The 15044-nt window shown below is 40.6% G+C and overlaps 1 protein-coding gene across 2 annotated transcripts; it reads right to left on the bottom strand.

The window, feature by feature from the left end:
- Positions 1–1220: 1220 nt before the first annotated feature.
- On the bottom strand, positions 1221–12196 carry shox (shox homeobox). Of its 2 annotated transcripts, none has more exons than XM_061053168.1 (6): positions 11741–12196; positions 9736–9944; positions 6159–6216; positions 5879–5988; positions 3635–3847; positions 1221–3268 (listed from the first exon to the last, which is right to left on the bottom strand). In XM_061053168.1, exons 1-6 carry the CDS (start codon positions 11979–11981, stop codon positions 3179–3181), a joined length of 921 nt encoding a protein of 306 aa, XP_060909151.1. In that variant the 5' UTR covers positions 11982–12196; the 3' UTR covers positions 1221–3178. The 2 variants fall into 2 exon arrangements, with proteins under 2 accessions (XP_060909151.1, XP_060909152.1); XM_061053169.1 differs by having other exon boundaries at positions 5879–5967.
- Positions 12197–15044: the final 2848 nt, after the last annotated feature.

Here is a 15044-nt window from a genome sequence, read left to right as displayed (position 1 = left end):
CCAACATCAACACAGATTTCAGCCTAAATGTTGAGGCCAATAACACACAGAAAAAGACGATCCTTTGGTGTATTTATCAGTGTATATCACACACAACGACTGACATACTGAGGCATAAACGACATTCAAAATTATACCAAGAGCAAAAGACAAGGTAGCAAATCTTCAGAACTCGCAGGATGACATTCAACCAGCCAACACTTGAAACAAAGTCAGTGCAGATTCAGTGCAGATTCAGATTTTTAACACAGTTTGCTGCTTATTTGAGTGTACTGTTTCTCATTTATTTGATTTCTCATTTAAGAGTGATTCTAACATTCCCCAAAATATAGAAATTTTGTTAGCTTAGCATACAAACAGCAGGTAGAAACGTCCTTTACCATCAGACGGACTTGTTTTGTTATGGCTGTGAGTACATTTCAAAGACTGAACTTTTCACCTTCTCTGCAGTGAAGAAGTTGAATCGGTACTTTTGTTTTGATTTGGCTGTGTATCTGTGCATCCACTCATGAAGGGGATGTGTGTTGGCGTATTGGTGTTTGTGTGTGGCAGTGGAGGAGGGGCAGACTCGAGATGTAGATGCAGATGAACAAGCGCTAACTTTTGACCTCCTCATGTCATCGTCTCAAAGTTAATCATCGCCGTGGAAACAGGGAGAAAAGATCCTCTGTGAGCGCCGAGCTCAGGGAAGATTACATGTCATAAATAGAGAATCCCGCAAATCTCTGCTGTGTTTTCCCTCCACACTTACAGGCCTCCCACTCCGGTTACAGCCATCTTGCTCCTATTTGACGACGTTAACACGGCCCCACTTTCCATACCAATCCGATCTGTGTCATTTTGACGAACACAGGCAGCGATACGGACCGTGTAGGGGGGCGACGGGTTCTGGCTGCATCTGGATTTTATAGCAGCTCAATTTTGCGTGCTGGTGTGCGGCTGAGATTGGATGTGATGAGCCAGGTTTGCGAGCGTCGAGTGTGCGGGAATGTCAACCAAAGACTGATATTGATATTGATCCACAGGTTGAAGCAGTTGCTGAGACTCAGCTACGACACGGTATGAGAGGCGGAGGAAAGAATCTGCATCAAGTGACTCAGTGTTATCTTGGACATATGGTTATTTCTTTTTCTGTTTGGTCTGCATGCTAAGACAATATGTTTCCAGAGAAGCGTTGCATTTCTTAGTGCATGAGCTGTAAAAGCACCGTAAAACTCGAGTACAAATATTTATAACTTTATTGATAGTTTACTTGTACAAGATGTACATTCATATTTTGTGAATCAAAAAGGGGGGAAAAACAAACGGTACGATGATCCATGTTCAGGCATGCTTGCATATGAAATGAGAATCATTTTAATGGGTACAACAAATTCCATGGAGTATTGTTCAATTCAACCATCCCTGAAATGTTTGTAAACTCGGACACGCTACTTCTTTTTTTTTCTTTTTTTTCCTTTAGGCAGACGATGCACTACAGCCACACCTCCTAATTCAAATTGAACACTTGGAAAAAAAAAAAAAAAAAAAACATACAAAAATAAATGCAAAGCCATGTAAAAATGTACACTTGTAGTTCGACTGTTTCATCTTTCATAGACTTTCAGACAAAATAATAAATAAAACACCAATATGTTTAATTTAAAATGGAGACATATAGATAAACGGTTCTAAATGGAGGTCTGATAACAGAGAAAATGCTTCTTCTTTTTTTTTTTGGGAGACTGTTAGAGGTACAGATCGACATGTGTGGCGCAGCTCTGACAGCAGTGTCCAAAAGGCGTTCCTAAACAATCCTTGAAGTCTAACACAATCCAAATGCTCGCTTTTGTCTGGATTAAATTTGGAAGGGACAGAATCATTTTGAAAACAATTATGATGAAAAGTCACATTTAACATGCAGAATTAAGCTTTTGATAATGTAAACAACCGCTTGTTGTTGGGTTACAATGCTGATTTTGATTTGATTTTGAAAACTACCCACCATCCAAAAAATAGTTTTTCTCTCGTGTGATGTTTCAAACCCCAACCGCTATTTCTGCAGCATCGAAAAAATGTGCTCATGTTGTCCTCATCGTCTGAACCTGATGTACACAAAACTGCTAACAGGATATGGCACCTTTAAATAATGAGTGACTTTTCTCCAACTCAATAAAATACACACTGCTGTAGAAAAACGGGTGTGTTTGGCAAAGAACTTCAACACTCTCAACAGTGCATGAAAAAAAAACAACAAATGAAAAATCATCGGGTCTCTTTATCGTTGAGGATTAACTGCTAGCTGTTTTTTTTTTCCTACTTTTTTTTTTGCTATTTACAGTATTGCACTTAAACTGCACACCATTGCATTTCAGTTTGACTGATGCTTTCTTCATATTTTTCAGAATTACAAAGAAAAAAAAAAAAAGAAAGAAAGGAGAGAAAAAACAAAATGTTTTTTTTTATACCCTTTATCCAAGATAATGTCCTTTTTGTGGATCACATGACAATATCAAACCCCGCCCTCTTCCCCTGTTTTTTTTTTTTTTTAATTAGTAAAGTAGTATCTGCTTGTAGTGCCATTTGTAAAACACCCACCTACAAGACCCTGAAGTGCAAAGGCTATCTTCACTTCTTTACCCGGGATACAACACAAAAAAGAGAAAGAAATAAAGACAGATAGAGGAGGAGGAGAGCGTTTCTCCATTCTGCAGCAAAGGAACAATAAAGTTGTCGCTTTTTGTTTAAGCACAAGTCCATAAGAAGGAGGGGTATCAAACCGTGATGGAGAGCATTGTCTTTGCAGGAGGGGTTGTGGGCATGGAGAACGGCAGTGTTAAAAACTGTTGTTTATATCAGGTGTGGTCCTCCGTTAGAGTTCATGCACTCTGCAGCAGCAGGGAACACAGTGGTTGGAGACAAATATGGCCGTTTTTTTTAATGTGTTTTTTTGTTTGTTTTAAAAGTGAAGGTGGGAGGGGGGGAGGGAGAGAGAGAGAGGGGAATGGGGTTGTAAAGGTGAGAGTCCTTCCATAGCCTCCGTGAGTCAGTTTCCACAAAAATGTTCAACCCCCTCCGCACTGTCAACATGGCAGCAGACCTCAGCGGCGGAGGCTCTGCTTTTTTGGCCCTGCTGCTTCTGCCTGCCCGTTTGCTTTGCTAACGTCCTCTGCTCTGCCGGGGGCCCCGGAACCGGCCCTCAGACAGACATCCACATGTGTTTGTACGGTCCTTGGGATGTGATCTGTGCCTGGAGTGGACTGAGCCACTGGCCCCGCAGAAGTCCTGCCTGTTGGGGCGAAAAGTAAAAGGTGATTTCATTGGTATTTAATTACCGTTTCTCTACAAGTGGTTTGTTTTGGCAGCTGGTTTTGTGACAATTTTCTCGCTCCCCTCCTTCTTTTTTTTTTTTCTCTTATTTTCTTCCTCCCCCCTCTCTCTCTCACTCACTCTCTCTCCCCCTCTCTCTCTCTCTGTATGTGTTCCTCTCTTTCATTCTCACTTCTCAGTGTTTTTGTTTAGTTTAGTTTTAGCTGTGAGTGTCACGGCCCTTTCACAGGCTCAGTCTTGTGTGAGAGGCGATTATGGGCATCAGGCGAGCGGAGGGGCGGCCCGGTTGGGGTCAGAGTCCCAGAGCCTCGGCGTGTTTTCTTGCCTTGAGTCGCAGGTCGGCGATGCTCGAGTTCTTGCTGTTGCTTTTGGCAGCTGCCGCCACCGCCGCCGCCGCCGAGGCCGAGTCGGCGAGGGATGCGATTGGTAGTCCGAAGGGAGGGGGCGGGAACATCAGGTAGGGAGCGTGAGCAGCCAGGTGAGGATGCAGGTGGGGGTGGGAGTGGGCGACGCCGTCCAACTGGAGCTGGGCTTGGACCTGCAGGACGGGAAAACACAACGTCAGCCAGGCCTCTTGTGTGTGTGAACGTGTGTGTGTGTGTGTGTGTGTGTGTGAGGATTTAGGTTTCACAGTCTGACACCATTAAACTCCCCCTCAAACGTTACCCCCTCGGAGCTGTTGCTTACTCTGTGTTTTCTAAGAAAATAGTTAAGGCTGCACTCTGCGCTTTAGCCCTTTTTTCATGTCAGCTATTCTAAAAGTTAATGAATCATACATTGCTCTCAGACACCACATCCAATTTAATCGTCCAGAATCAAAGTGTTTCTAGGACCCAGAACAGATTTGTTTAATTCAGACTGAGAACTCGCTTATACCCTTGGAAATATGCGAGTCTTGTTATCCTGATTATGTATTCAATTGCATAAATAAACAATTTTGCACTAAAAAGATATTCACATATTTGGAGTTATAAATATTTATCCAGACATATTCCTGAGTCGACTGGGGGTGGGGGGGGGGGGGGGGGGGGGGGGGGGGGGAGAAAAGGGAACCATAAGGAGCATAGAATATCAGTTTTCACATTCTTGGCAATTATTTTATAAGAAGTAGGTGAAAATTAAGCATCCAGTAACTTCAGAGGGAGAACGCTGAGCCTGTTGCCATTCCTCATGTGTTTCAAACACCGCAGGAAGAAGTGGGGGAAAGTGTTCGCGCTTTCTACTCCAACCAAAATAGAACCACTCACAGTCGAAGTTTTAACTCCGCTTAATATTATTTTTCTCGCTTTGCCTTCCGAAAGTATACTGAAAATGACTCATGTTGAAGTTGTTCAATAAAAGCGGGAAATTGACTTGAACTGCGGATTTGAAGTTGCTCAGCAGCATCCACACACGACCGAGCAAACATTCCCGACACATCCCCTTTTTAGGAACACTCAGGTAACAGACTGCAGGGAGGTCTCATAACTTCAAAATGCTAATTAGTGACATTACATCTCATTAAAATGCAGAAGCACTGATGGAAAACTATAAATTAACTTCTTGAACCTTGGGGCAGAAACCGATCCGTCCCTGACAAAACAGGTGGTGGATGTTTGACGTTACATTAGGGTGTGTGTATCATGTTTATATCCTCACACACACACACACACACACACATGTACACAAGTTGGACACACACATGTGCACTTATAGGATGCGTTAGCTGGTGTTTATAAAGTTATCACTGCAGGTTTACTTTGCTGCTTAGTTTCAACTTGATAAAGATTAAAAGAACGACATGGCAGTAAGATTCAAAGCTCTCCTTTGCAGAAATGACTGGTGCACCCTGGCCAGCAGAACCAGTATCTATTGACTTGTTTCACAGGCGGCATTGTGACACCAGTGCAGTATTCCAACCTCAAACAGCAACTCCTATCTCGGTATGCGGGCCTCGAGCCTCCACCCCTGCCAGCACAGCTCAACGGCAATATCCATCAGAGCCCACTCCATTCCCCCCGCTTTCATCATCTCTTTTATGTGCTCGCGCCTGCCCGCCGCACTGTTGGCTTAATTAGGCCGCTGCTTTTTTTTTTTTTTTTTTTTTCCCCACGATGGGGTCAGGCAAGACAACACAGCGGCCGGGGACGCAGAGGCAGATAGCAGCGGATCAGATGTCTGTCCACCTCTCCGACCCTCTCGTCTCCTCCGCACGCAGCCACGAGGTGAAAGGTGCAGCGAGGTCTGACTGCTCCCTTCCCCCCTCCTCCAACACACACACACAGTCTCTCATCTCACACATATTGGAGCTGCATATAGTAAGCTCATGTGTGCAATTAAAGAAGGCCCACTTTGAGTCCAACACAAGAAACATACACACATGTAGCTACAATCTGGAGCATCTTTGACCTCTTCCTATAGTTTTCTTCTTTTCTTTTTTTTTTGCTGAGTAATCATCTTTTTCTGCATTTTTCCACTCTTTTTCTTGATTTAATTCCAACCTGAGTTTGTATTCCAACATAGAGTGTTTCTATTCTTTTAAAAGCTTTGTGAGTTCCTGAAAATGCAAAAAAAAAAATATCATTCCTACCTGTTGGAAGGGCATCCGCAGGGCGCCCATGTTGACATAGGGTGCTACTCTGCACGCGTCGAGGTGACTGCCTGAGCCCAGAATAACACCTGGAGAGAAGGGAAAGATGTCTGTCAGACAGCCAGACAGTTGTTGTTATGTGAGATGAGGAGGTCAGAGGTTTTTTTTGTTTTTAACACATGCTGTTAAAATAATATTGTCAAATTAGTAAAAAGAAAAATAGAGGAAAATAAATAAATAAAATCATCCAATAGAGTATACAAAAGTGGGATTTATTTACCTTTGTGCATCTGGTTTTCTTGTTTTCGACATTTTGCTCTTCTGTTCTGAAACCAGACCTAGAAATGAAAAAAATACATCCATTAGAAAAAACACAAGAAACGTCTGAAAACACTTTTCTTTTTTTAAAATGTGTCAATAATTCTCTTCTTTAAAATCATTTTAAAGATGTTATAACAAGTTAAGAGGCCACTTATTCTTCATATAAAGAGGAAAACGTGGATAGTTTATAGGCTACATATGATCAGCAGCTGTATGTAGCTTTTCTTGCAAATACATTGCAGATTGTTTAAGAAGAATTACAGAAGGCTGAAAATGTAAAAGTTCTTTGCCTGAAATGTAATGAAAATAAACCCCCAAACACACACACACACACCACTAAAAAGGAAAATCGTAATAAAACCACAAAGTGGATATAAAAGTGATTCAACCTCGAAGTGTAATTCAGATGCACATTCAGGCCATGTGATTATAATAAAATGCAGTAATATGACTACAAACACTGCACCTAGTAAGCAAACAGAGCCTATCATACAGTGAGGGATAATTGATTATCAGAAAACTCTGATGATGTGTCGCCATGGTATTTAAAAAAGAAGAGAGAGAAGCCTTTGGTTAAGCAGCCTCCAATTTGTGTGCGTCTTTGAAGCTTCAGGCTGCAGGCTACGTCCTATTGTTAATCATCATCATCAAGCTAATTTGCTCGGTGAATAACATTATCTCCCCTCCCCTTCGACCCCGCAATGATTATCATTTACAGACGCGAAATTAGCGGCTGGTCGCGGACCACAAAGGGCGCACACTGATGATGATAATGATGATGATGAGTCAAGGTGCCGCGCGTGGAGCCATTTTGGAGCTGCGTGGATCGACGGGCAACATTTGGTGTCGATGTAATAACAGGAGGGTCGATACACTGTCCATTAGAGGCTGAGACAAGCCAATGAGGAAGAAAAAGTCATGTGGCAATTACGATATTTTGTTTTATCTGTCGAAAAATGACGTTAAAAAAAATGTTTTATACAAAAATCCCGAAATAGCAGTGTCGTAGTAAATAGACTATAGAACAACAAATGACACATAAAGGAATATTTCAACGAAAAAATGAGACATAGGCTTGAGGAATATTAAAACGACTACATGAACAGTTATGGAATATTTTCCATTTAAATTGAGACGTTATGACAGATGTTAAAACAAAATTAGACATGACATTATATATATATTTATTTATTTATTTGAGGGGGGGGGGACTAGCTGTTCTAGCTAAGAAATATTTTCAGAATAAAAGAGACGTTAATTAATATATTCTCACAAAAAATGTGACTTAAAGAATTGTCACAATAAAATGAGACTTTATGGAATATTTTCACAATAGGAAAGTTACAAATAAATGTTACAATTAAATTAATATTATGTATTATATACACTATACACTTATATATTTCAATACAATTATTTATCATTATCATTATTATTATTATTTAATCAAGACAGACTTTGAATGGTCCTGAATGGGGTGTGTAACACACCGAGTGTTAGCACCTGTACAGCGGTATAACATGGTAGAAAAGGTGTATATGAGAATCCCAGGTGATTTTGCATAGACGCACAGTAATCCCTCAGATAAATCAAGGCTAATATTAGACGGGCCCGGGATCAATTCCAATTACGCGCCAGTATGTTAAGCAAAGTGAACTACACTGGTTCAGACAGTTATTTCTTCATTAAGGGCCACTCAATGATGCGCTTCACAAATACCCTAATCTCATTTCCTTTTTGATTTTTTAATAGAGACAGTGAATAATGACATTTAATTTAGCAGCGCGCCAGAAACCCAAAGATATTAGTCGTAACTGAATTACTGCCTGCTCCTCACCAGGCTCTCATAACTTTCAATTAGATTCATTGACAGCTGCTCGAAGCGCGTGCAGGTTTCTCTGCCTGCAAGAGCCCTGCTGCGATTCACTGCCTCCAAATGTGCAGGAAAACAGGAAAACGTGACGTAAAAAAAGGAGATTTTGCGTTTCAAGGAGAGAAAACCAACGACTTCTGTGTGTTTTTGACCGTTAAAAACAAAACATTTTGTTGACTTTTTAGTCGCCTAAACCTTCCACTCCCTAAATTAACTTCATTGGTAATAGTTGCAACATTATCACCTTCTTCTGACAATGTTCAGCTGCAAATATAGTCTCCATGATGGGTTGTATTTATCCGATTAGAAAGCTGAACAGCAGCAGAGTTGGGCCAGAATCGAGTTATTTCTAATCTGTTTTTATGGGGGACACTGCATCAAGCCAATGGCAGATATTACAAAGAAAATGAGGAGGGATCCGAGTTGACATAAGAGCGCGTCCCCTGAAGCAGCCATTCAGGCTCTTCATTCATTTTAATCATTGCTTTGGATTTTTTTTCTCCCTCTTCTTCTTCCCTGAAGGCTGCTGGGATCGGAGGAGTGTTTTGGCTGTGCAGGCCTGCAGCTGCAAGTTCACGAGGCTGTTACGTCCCGCGTGATTTACAGCAGTTTACACTTGTTTGATATCACTGACTGACTCACTACTACAAAAAAAATAAAGTTTAAAAGTGTATATAATCAGTTGTTTTAAATATTGATTATACCATCAAAGCAGGCACTGCTAAATTTAGTTAAACATACAGTTTACATATGAATCCATTCTAATCTGCAAGCCTATTCATCCTTAAATATATATCCTACATAAATAATCCTTCAGATTGTATCAACCGAGTTTTTTAAGCAATCATAGAAAAGTTGTATAGCCTCCTACATGAATATAACACACCACAAGGAATAAAGAAAAAAAATGACGAATAATTCACGATGGACTGCCACAGACACTCCACAAAGTCCCTGAGGAATAGTACAGGAATATTTTAGACATCATTTATCTCTCAGGCTGGTGAGGTCATCCTGCCTGCAGACTCGTGAGCTCTTGACTTTTTGTTTTTGTTTTGTATGTGGCAGGGCAAAAAACACACAATGATCTCTTAATAGCACAAAAACATTGGAGGAAAAATAAACCTGTCACGTTCTTTCTTTTTTTTTTTTTTTTTTTTCACGAGCTTGAAAACACGTCCAGCGTGCAGGTCAAACTCTGCAAACTGCATGAAAACTACACTGAAAATGTCTGCACCGTCGTTACAACACAATAACAGTTTAAATATATTTTAAAATGGTAATTATTCTAACAAAAATCTATTCAACCTTTGTCCGAAAGCAATATTGTTAGACTTAATTATGGAGCATAAACCAAGGCCAAATCAGATAATTAACACAACTCCCAGATTTCACGTTTATGCCAGTTAGACATTTATACACACCTGCTTTAACAGTCACACGACATAAAACGTCTCATAAAGATCCTAAATGCAATTAAAGGCAGCAAATACTACGAGGACATTATGAAGTCTGCAGACAGTTCCTGCACTTATAGGAGAAAAACACACCGCAGCCTGCATCTTGTTTGTTGCTCACACAGCAGCCGCCCCCGGTTGTAATGGTCGTTGTGTATAGAATCAGAGCAAAGAGAAAGGATAGAAAGAAAGGATGAGTTCCTGACCTGCACCCTGGCCTCGGACAGCCCCAGCCGCTGGCTCAGCTCCTCTCTCATGAACGCGTCCGGGTAGTGCGTCTCGTCGAACAGCCGCTCCAGCTCGTTCAGCTGCTCCAACGTGAAGTTCGTGCGACTCCTCCGCTGCTTCAGTTTGCCCTGCGCGTCCTCGTCCTCGGACTTCACGTCCTCCTTCTTGTCCTTGCACTCGTAAATCCCTATTACACGGCCCACGAGTTAAAGGAGAGACAGGTGGTAAGTAAACGTCTTCGAGGAGATACATAAACATCCACACATAGCCTACGTCATTGTGCCCTAACATACCCCACACTGGGCCCTCGTTTGGGGGCCTAGATCCCGGTAATTTGGCAGCACACACACACACACACACATTCACACACACACACACACACACACACACACACACACACACACACACACACACACACACACACACACACACACACTCACACACACACTCACACACATTACGCAGCCGCTTTCTTCAGTAGAGAGAGGCCTGTGGCTGCATTTCCAGCCTCCATAAGTCTTAATGTAATGTCAGTGCCGCTATAGAGGTAAATCAGTCAACGCATGGCATGTAAGCCTAATAAGGTTATAGGCGATTTAAAGAGCAGCGAATTAAGCCCGGGATAAACGGAAGAGATTTAGGTCTAATTACTGGCCTCTGTATAAAAAAAAGACACACTGAGGATATATTAGGCTTTATATTAATAACATCAGTCTTAACATTTTAATCCATCAGAGATCTTTCGATTGATTTTGAAACCTTAAACTATATGAATCTCAGTTTTCAATTCAGAGTTAAACACAAAGCTGCCAGTGAACAAGCCCAATGGTTAGCCAGTGTGTTTTATTATTCTATAATGCACTATTAGGTGTGTTCTAGTGTGTTATTTTTAGTAACACACTTGACAACTGATGCAGGTACATTACTGCCTTGTTTGGACATGTTTAGTGTTTGTTGTTTTCTAACATGAAGGTGTTTTTATCCTTAGTTTAGTTATTTCACATTTGTATATTATATACTATGCAGGGTGTTAATTAAATGAATAATCATACACACAGAACAAGCCTTCATCTTATAATTAATAAAGGATAATTATGCTTTATCCTGAGTCTTTTCTCTCTCTCTCGCTCTCTCTCTCTCTCTCCTGCTGCAGGATCAATAAAGGAACAAGTTAAAAGTACTCACTAAATGTCTACAACTCTGCACACTTTAGACTATCTGACTGCTGAGGGAACAGAGGCCTGGCCTGCTTTTTTACTGCACTTTTAAATAACCCATCAATAACAGTTATTATTTTACTAGCAGTGTGTTAAATGGCTGTTTTCTCCTTTTACATGAATTTAACACTGAACAAAATGAGACGAGCAAAATGCAGGAGAATTACAGCCGTGCTCACTGTGTGTAAACACCACAATGAAATAGCAGTTAAACTTTTTAATAATGCCAAATATCATTCCTTACATTTGATCAATCAGTAATATTTCACATAAAACTGTGAGGGATAAAAGAAAATGGGCGAGGGGAGACTGCATTACACCTTACAGTGCAACATCTAGGATTATTATTATAGTCGGCAAATGTTTTCTTAAAAAAAAAAAAAAAAACATTGAACGAGACAGCCCAAGAATAAAATATATTTATGTTGTAAAATTGTCAATAAATGCCAAGATTGATTTTTGTTGTACGTAAAACTGGATGTCTGAAAACAATGATCCCAGAGTTAGAGGGACGTTCGGACGACAGAGGAAAGGCCCACCTCCTGCGTTCTCACAAAACATTTTAACAACAGATTGGTGTTCTGACTTTGTAAATTAGCTCAAACCAAACCTCTGATATAATAAAACATATTTTACTTGTAGATTTTCGGTGGATTTACAAAAAACTAAATCCGCCGCTCCCGATACAAAACATCTTGAACTTGAGACATTTCCCCCCGATACAAATACGGATCATTTCCTCAAATTCAAAACAAAACGCCCTTACCGTCTGTCGCCCGGGAAACATTAAAGTCCTTCAGTTTCTCCTTTTCCAGCTCGACATGGTCCTTGAACAGATGCACCGGGCAGCCATCCGTTATGTCCTGCAGGTTCGAGTCGGGGCTGCCCAGCTCCCGCGCCCTCGTCAAGCCGCTCTCCAAAACTTCCCTGTACGTGATACTCTCTTTGCTGCTCTCCTTGGTTTTCTGATCGAAAGATTTCGACACGAATGCCGTAAGTTCTTCCATGGCTCTGGGCTCTGGGCAGCTCAGTAGTGGTCCAGCTCCTGGAAATCCACCGTGAAGTCTCAGTATAAAGTACCTCACCGTGTCTATAAGGTACCAGCTCTGCAAGCGGATGTATGCGCTCGTTTTTTTTTTTTTTTGGAGGCTGGCAGCAGCAGCGATAGACAGGAGAGGGGTGGAGAGGAGGTGAGATCACTCCTGCTGTTGTGACTGTGTATTTGAGAGCACACTATTTATACACGGCCACCTCAAACCCAGCCCCCCCACCCCCACACCAACCCATACCCCCCTCTTCGCTCCGATCTCTGTGTCTTGAGCAATTACAGGCCGCCTCGACTTTGCAGAATTCAACTTTCAGCAGCTTTTTTTTTTTCTTCTTCTTTTTTCTTCTTCTGCTACAAATCAATGCTGGAGCTGATGGAGGCGGTTAATTGAATTACGGGGTCATTAAAATGCCCGCGGTGGCTCACTCCTGCGAGGAGGAGGCGGCTGTAATGTATGGCTGTTATGCCTAATTAAATCGGCGAAAATTTAATCAACGCGATTATAGGACGGAGATACAAATGCTGGGTTTGAGGGATTGCCCCTTGACTTTTTTCTTTTTCTTTTTTGAGTTGACAAATATGTTTGAAAGCTAATCTGTGCTCCATAAGCCACCTCTAACCTCTGGTGTATCAGCTGATTGGACTTTTCTCTAATGTGGAGTTAGTGCACATGCAAGGAGAGGTTCAGCAAAACCAAATTAGAATGTAAAAGTTATTTATTTTAAGACCAAACAAGATTTTCAGTGAACCTGAATATTTTTTTTTTTGGTATAAAAAATATTTTTCATTCAAGTTCAGTTAATTCCAGTCAGATTTAATTATGTGCTAATTGTTTGTTCTTACAATTAAGCAGGGGAAATTCAAATTTCTTCAATTTTTTCAGTTATTTTCAGTTTTACATGACTTGAAAATATTCCACAAAAATCGACATGCAAACTTGAAATCATGAGGGGGGGGGGGGGGGGGGGGGACAACTCCAACCCTTTGTTTACCATTATTAATTTTTTGGGGAGGAAAAGTCTGATTTATTGCTTCTTTATAAGTTATTGTAGCGCTCTTCCTCCTGCTGTTAACAAGTATTTTCACAAAAACACTCAATCATAACTCAAAATAATGATGCAAACGTCCAGTATTTAAAAAAACAACAAATTTATAATCATACTATTATACTGTGATAAATATTTAACTCCGATAAATTTGGCTCCCCTCTGAGTATTCACTTGTACTCCTTTGTGGCTTCCGGTTACAAACATGAGCAACAAATCAATAGATATCAGCAGTGAAAAAATGTTCCCTCTATTTACAGGCGCTTCATGGGAATAAGTGAGCCCATAATGGCCTCACGTTATCTCAGCCGTTCATCAGTCCAGCACACAAACACAAAAGGCCGCGAGAGGAGCCGGATCCCCTGGGTCTCTCGCCCTGAGCGGCCCGCCACAGTGAAAGTCTCATATCTCAGCCCTCTAATGACTCGGTTTGATGTCTCTCCATTTATCAGCGCGCGCGCTTCACATCGCTGCGGCTCACGCACAAGTCGAGGTCTCTCCCTCGTGCCATGAACTGCGCCTTTTGTTGTTAATAGACCTAAATCCTCTTTAAGACGCAAATCTGCGCTCCCTGTCGTGTGTCTCGGTATCATCCTACAATAAAAGTGGCGTTTACAAATGGGGCACGTGCGTGTAACGAATAATCCAACCACAGGGGCTCCCTTAATATAAAATTAGTGGAAAGATGTCACTTTTACGCACAATCATCCCACGTTATGATCTTAAATATGGAGTATTTATCTTCATTTGGACATTTTAATGCGTAATTTGAAATAAACCAGTGTTAAATATGACAGCATGTGCACGTGCAGAAAAGAAAACCAGAATGTGACACTCTTGTGAAATGGTGTAAATATTTTTTTTTTTATATTTCATTCTTTGTTAAGAAATAATTGTATTAATTTTAAGTATTGTGTTTAGAACGGTGCATCCGTAAGACTGGAGCTCATTTCAAATTCTTCAGTGCAACAAAATATTCATCCAGCATAATAAAGCAAAAACATATCGCCAGAAGGCCCATAGGCAGTGCATGTTTAATATGAATGACGAACAGAGTGCCCAATTAAAATAGGACAACGTATTACACACTGTTTTTCATTCCTTTAATTTCTCCTTTGATTTTAATTTTATTTTAGCAGTAGTAAAGTAAGAGTCGATTTTCAGTTGTTGTATTTTTAAGATATAAAATAATAATTGAACGTAATCTCGTGGATTTGAAGCACGTGGTGTCCAATCAGCAGCAGCCTGGAGGAAAATCAGAAGAGATCCAGGAGGGATGCTCTTTACGCAGCGACGCTGCTGTCGCTAACTGTTCAAAACTCTTAAAGGGGCCTCAATCATATTTTCAGTTGCAGCTCACTCCGCGCGAGCACAACACCCCGCCTCCCCTGCTGCACGTGCGATCCCGCAGAAAAGCATGCTATTTTTAATTATTCAGTTGTTTATTTACTAAGTGTGTTCTTGTTGTGATTACAGTGTCAGACCAGGGGAACAGTGTGCACTTATACACACATTTCTCAAGCAAATTTAAAGTATAATAATATTGATATAATTTTAAATTAGAGTCATAATTATTACACTTTTATTACACACTAATGCAATTCAGTCACAACTATAGTAAGGGTTTATTTGATTTATTGTACCCATCATTTTGAAATGGAACATTTTATTATTCAATATGTGTTTCTATAAAACCATTACACATTTTCATAAATTATTATTTTTGTTTTTATTAGTATTCAATGCCCATTTGTTTTGAAAAATGTGGTGTAGGTTGATAGAAAAATGTCTAAATCTGTTTATTTTTATTGCACATGCAATATGGTGTGTCTGTTCTCTTTTAATGTTTACACTTGTGTTGTTTTTTAGAAAGGTGCTAATGAAATCAAATCAAAGCACGTACTCAAGGAAGGAATAACATTTACTTAAAAAGACTTTCATTGAGCTACTGAAAAAAGTGCAAAGCGTTATTCAAC

Source organism: Labrus mixtus, chromosome 13 (assembly GCF_963584025.1).
Source record: "Labrus mixtus chromosome 13, fLabMix1.1, whole genome shotgun sequence".
Taxonomy (NCBI): Eukaryota; Metazoa; Chordata; class Actinopteri; order Labriformes; family Labridae; genus Labrus; species Labrus mixtus.
Note: the sequence above shows the minus strand (reverse complement) of the source record. Positions and strands in the feature narration are given on the sequence as shown.

Bases quoted from the DNA above. Each gene is read 5' to 3' on its own strand.
- shox (XM_061053168.1), bottom strand. From the start codon at position 11,981: ATGGAAGAACTTACGGCATTCGTGTCGAAATCTTTCGATCAGAAAACC. The intron at 9,945-11,740 runs GTAAGGGCGTTT...GCCGTGTAATAG, and splicing joins TGTTTCCCGGGCGACAGACG to GGATTTACGAGTGCAAGGAC. The intron at 3,848-5,878 runs GTAGGAATGATA...CCCGTCCTGCAG, and splicing joins TGCGGATGCCCTTCCAACAG to GTCCAAGCCCAGCTCCAGTT.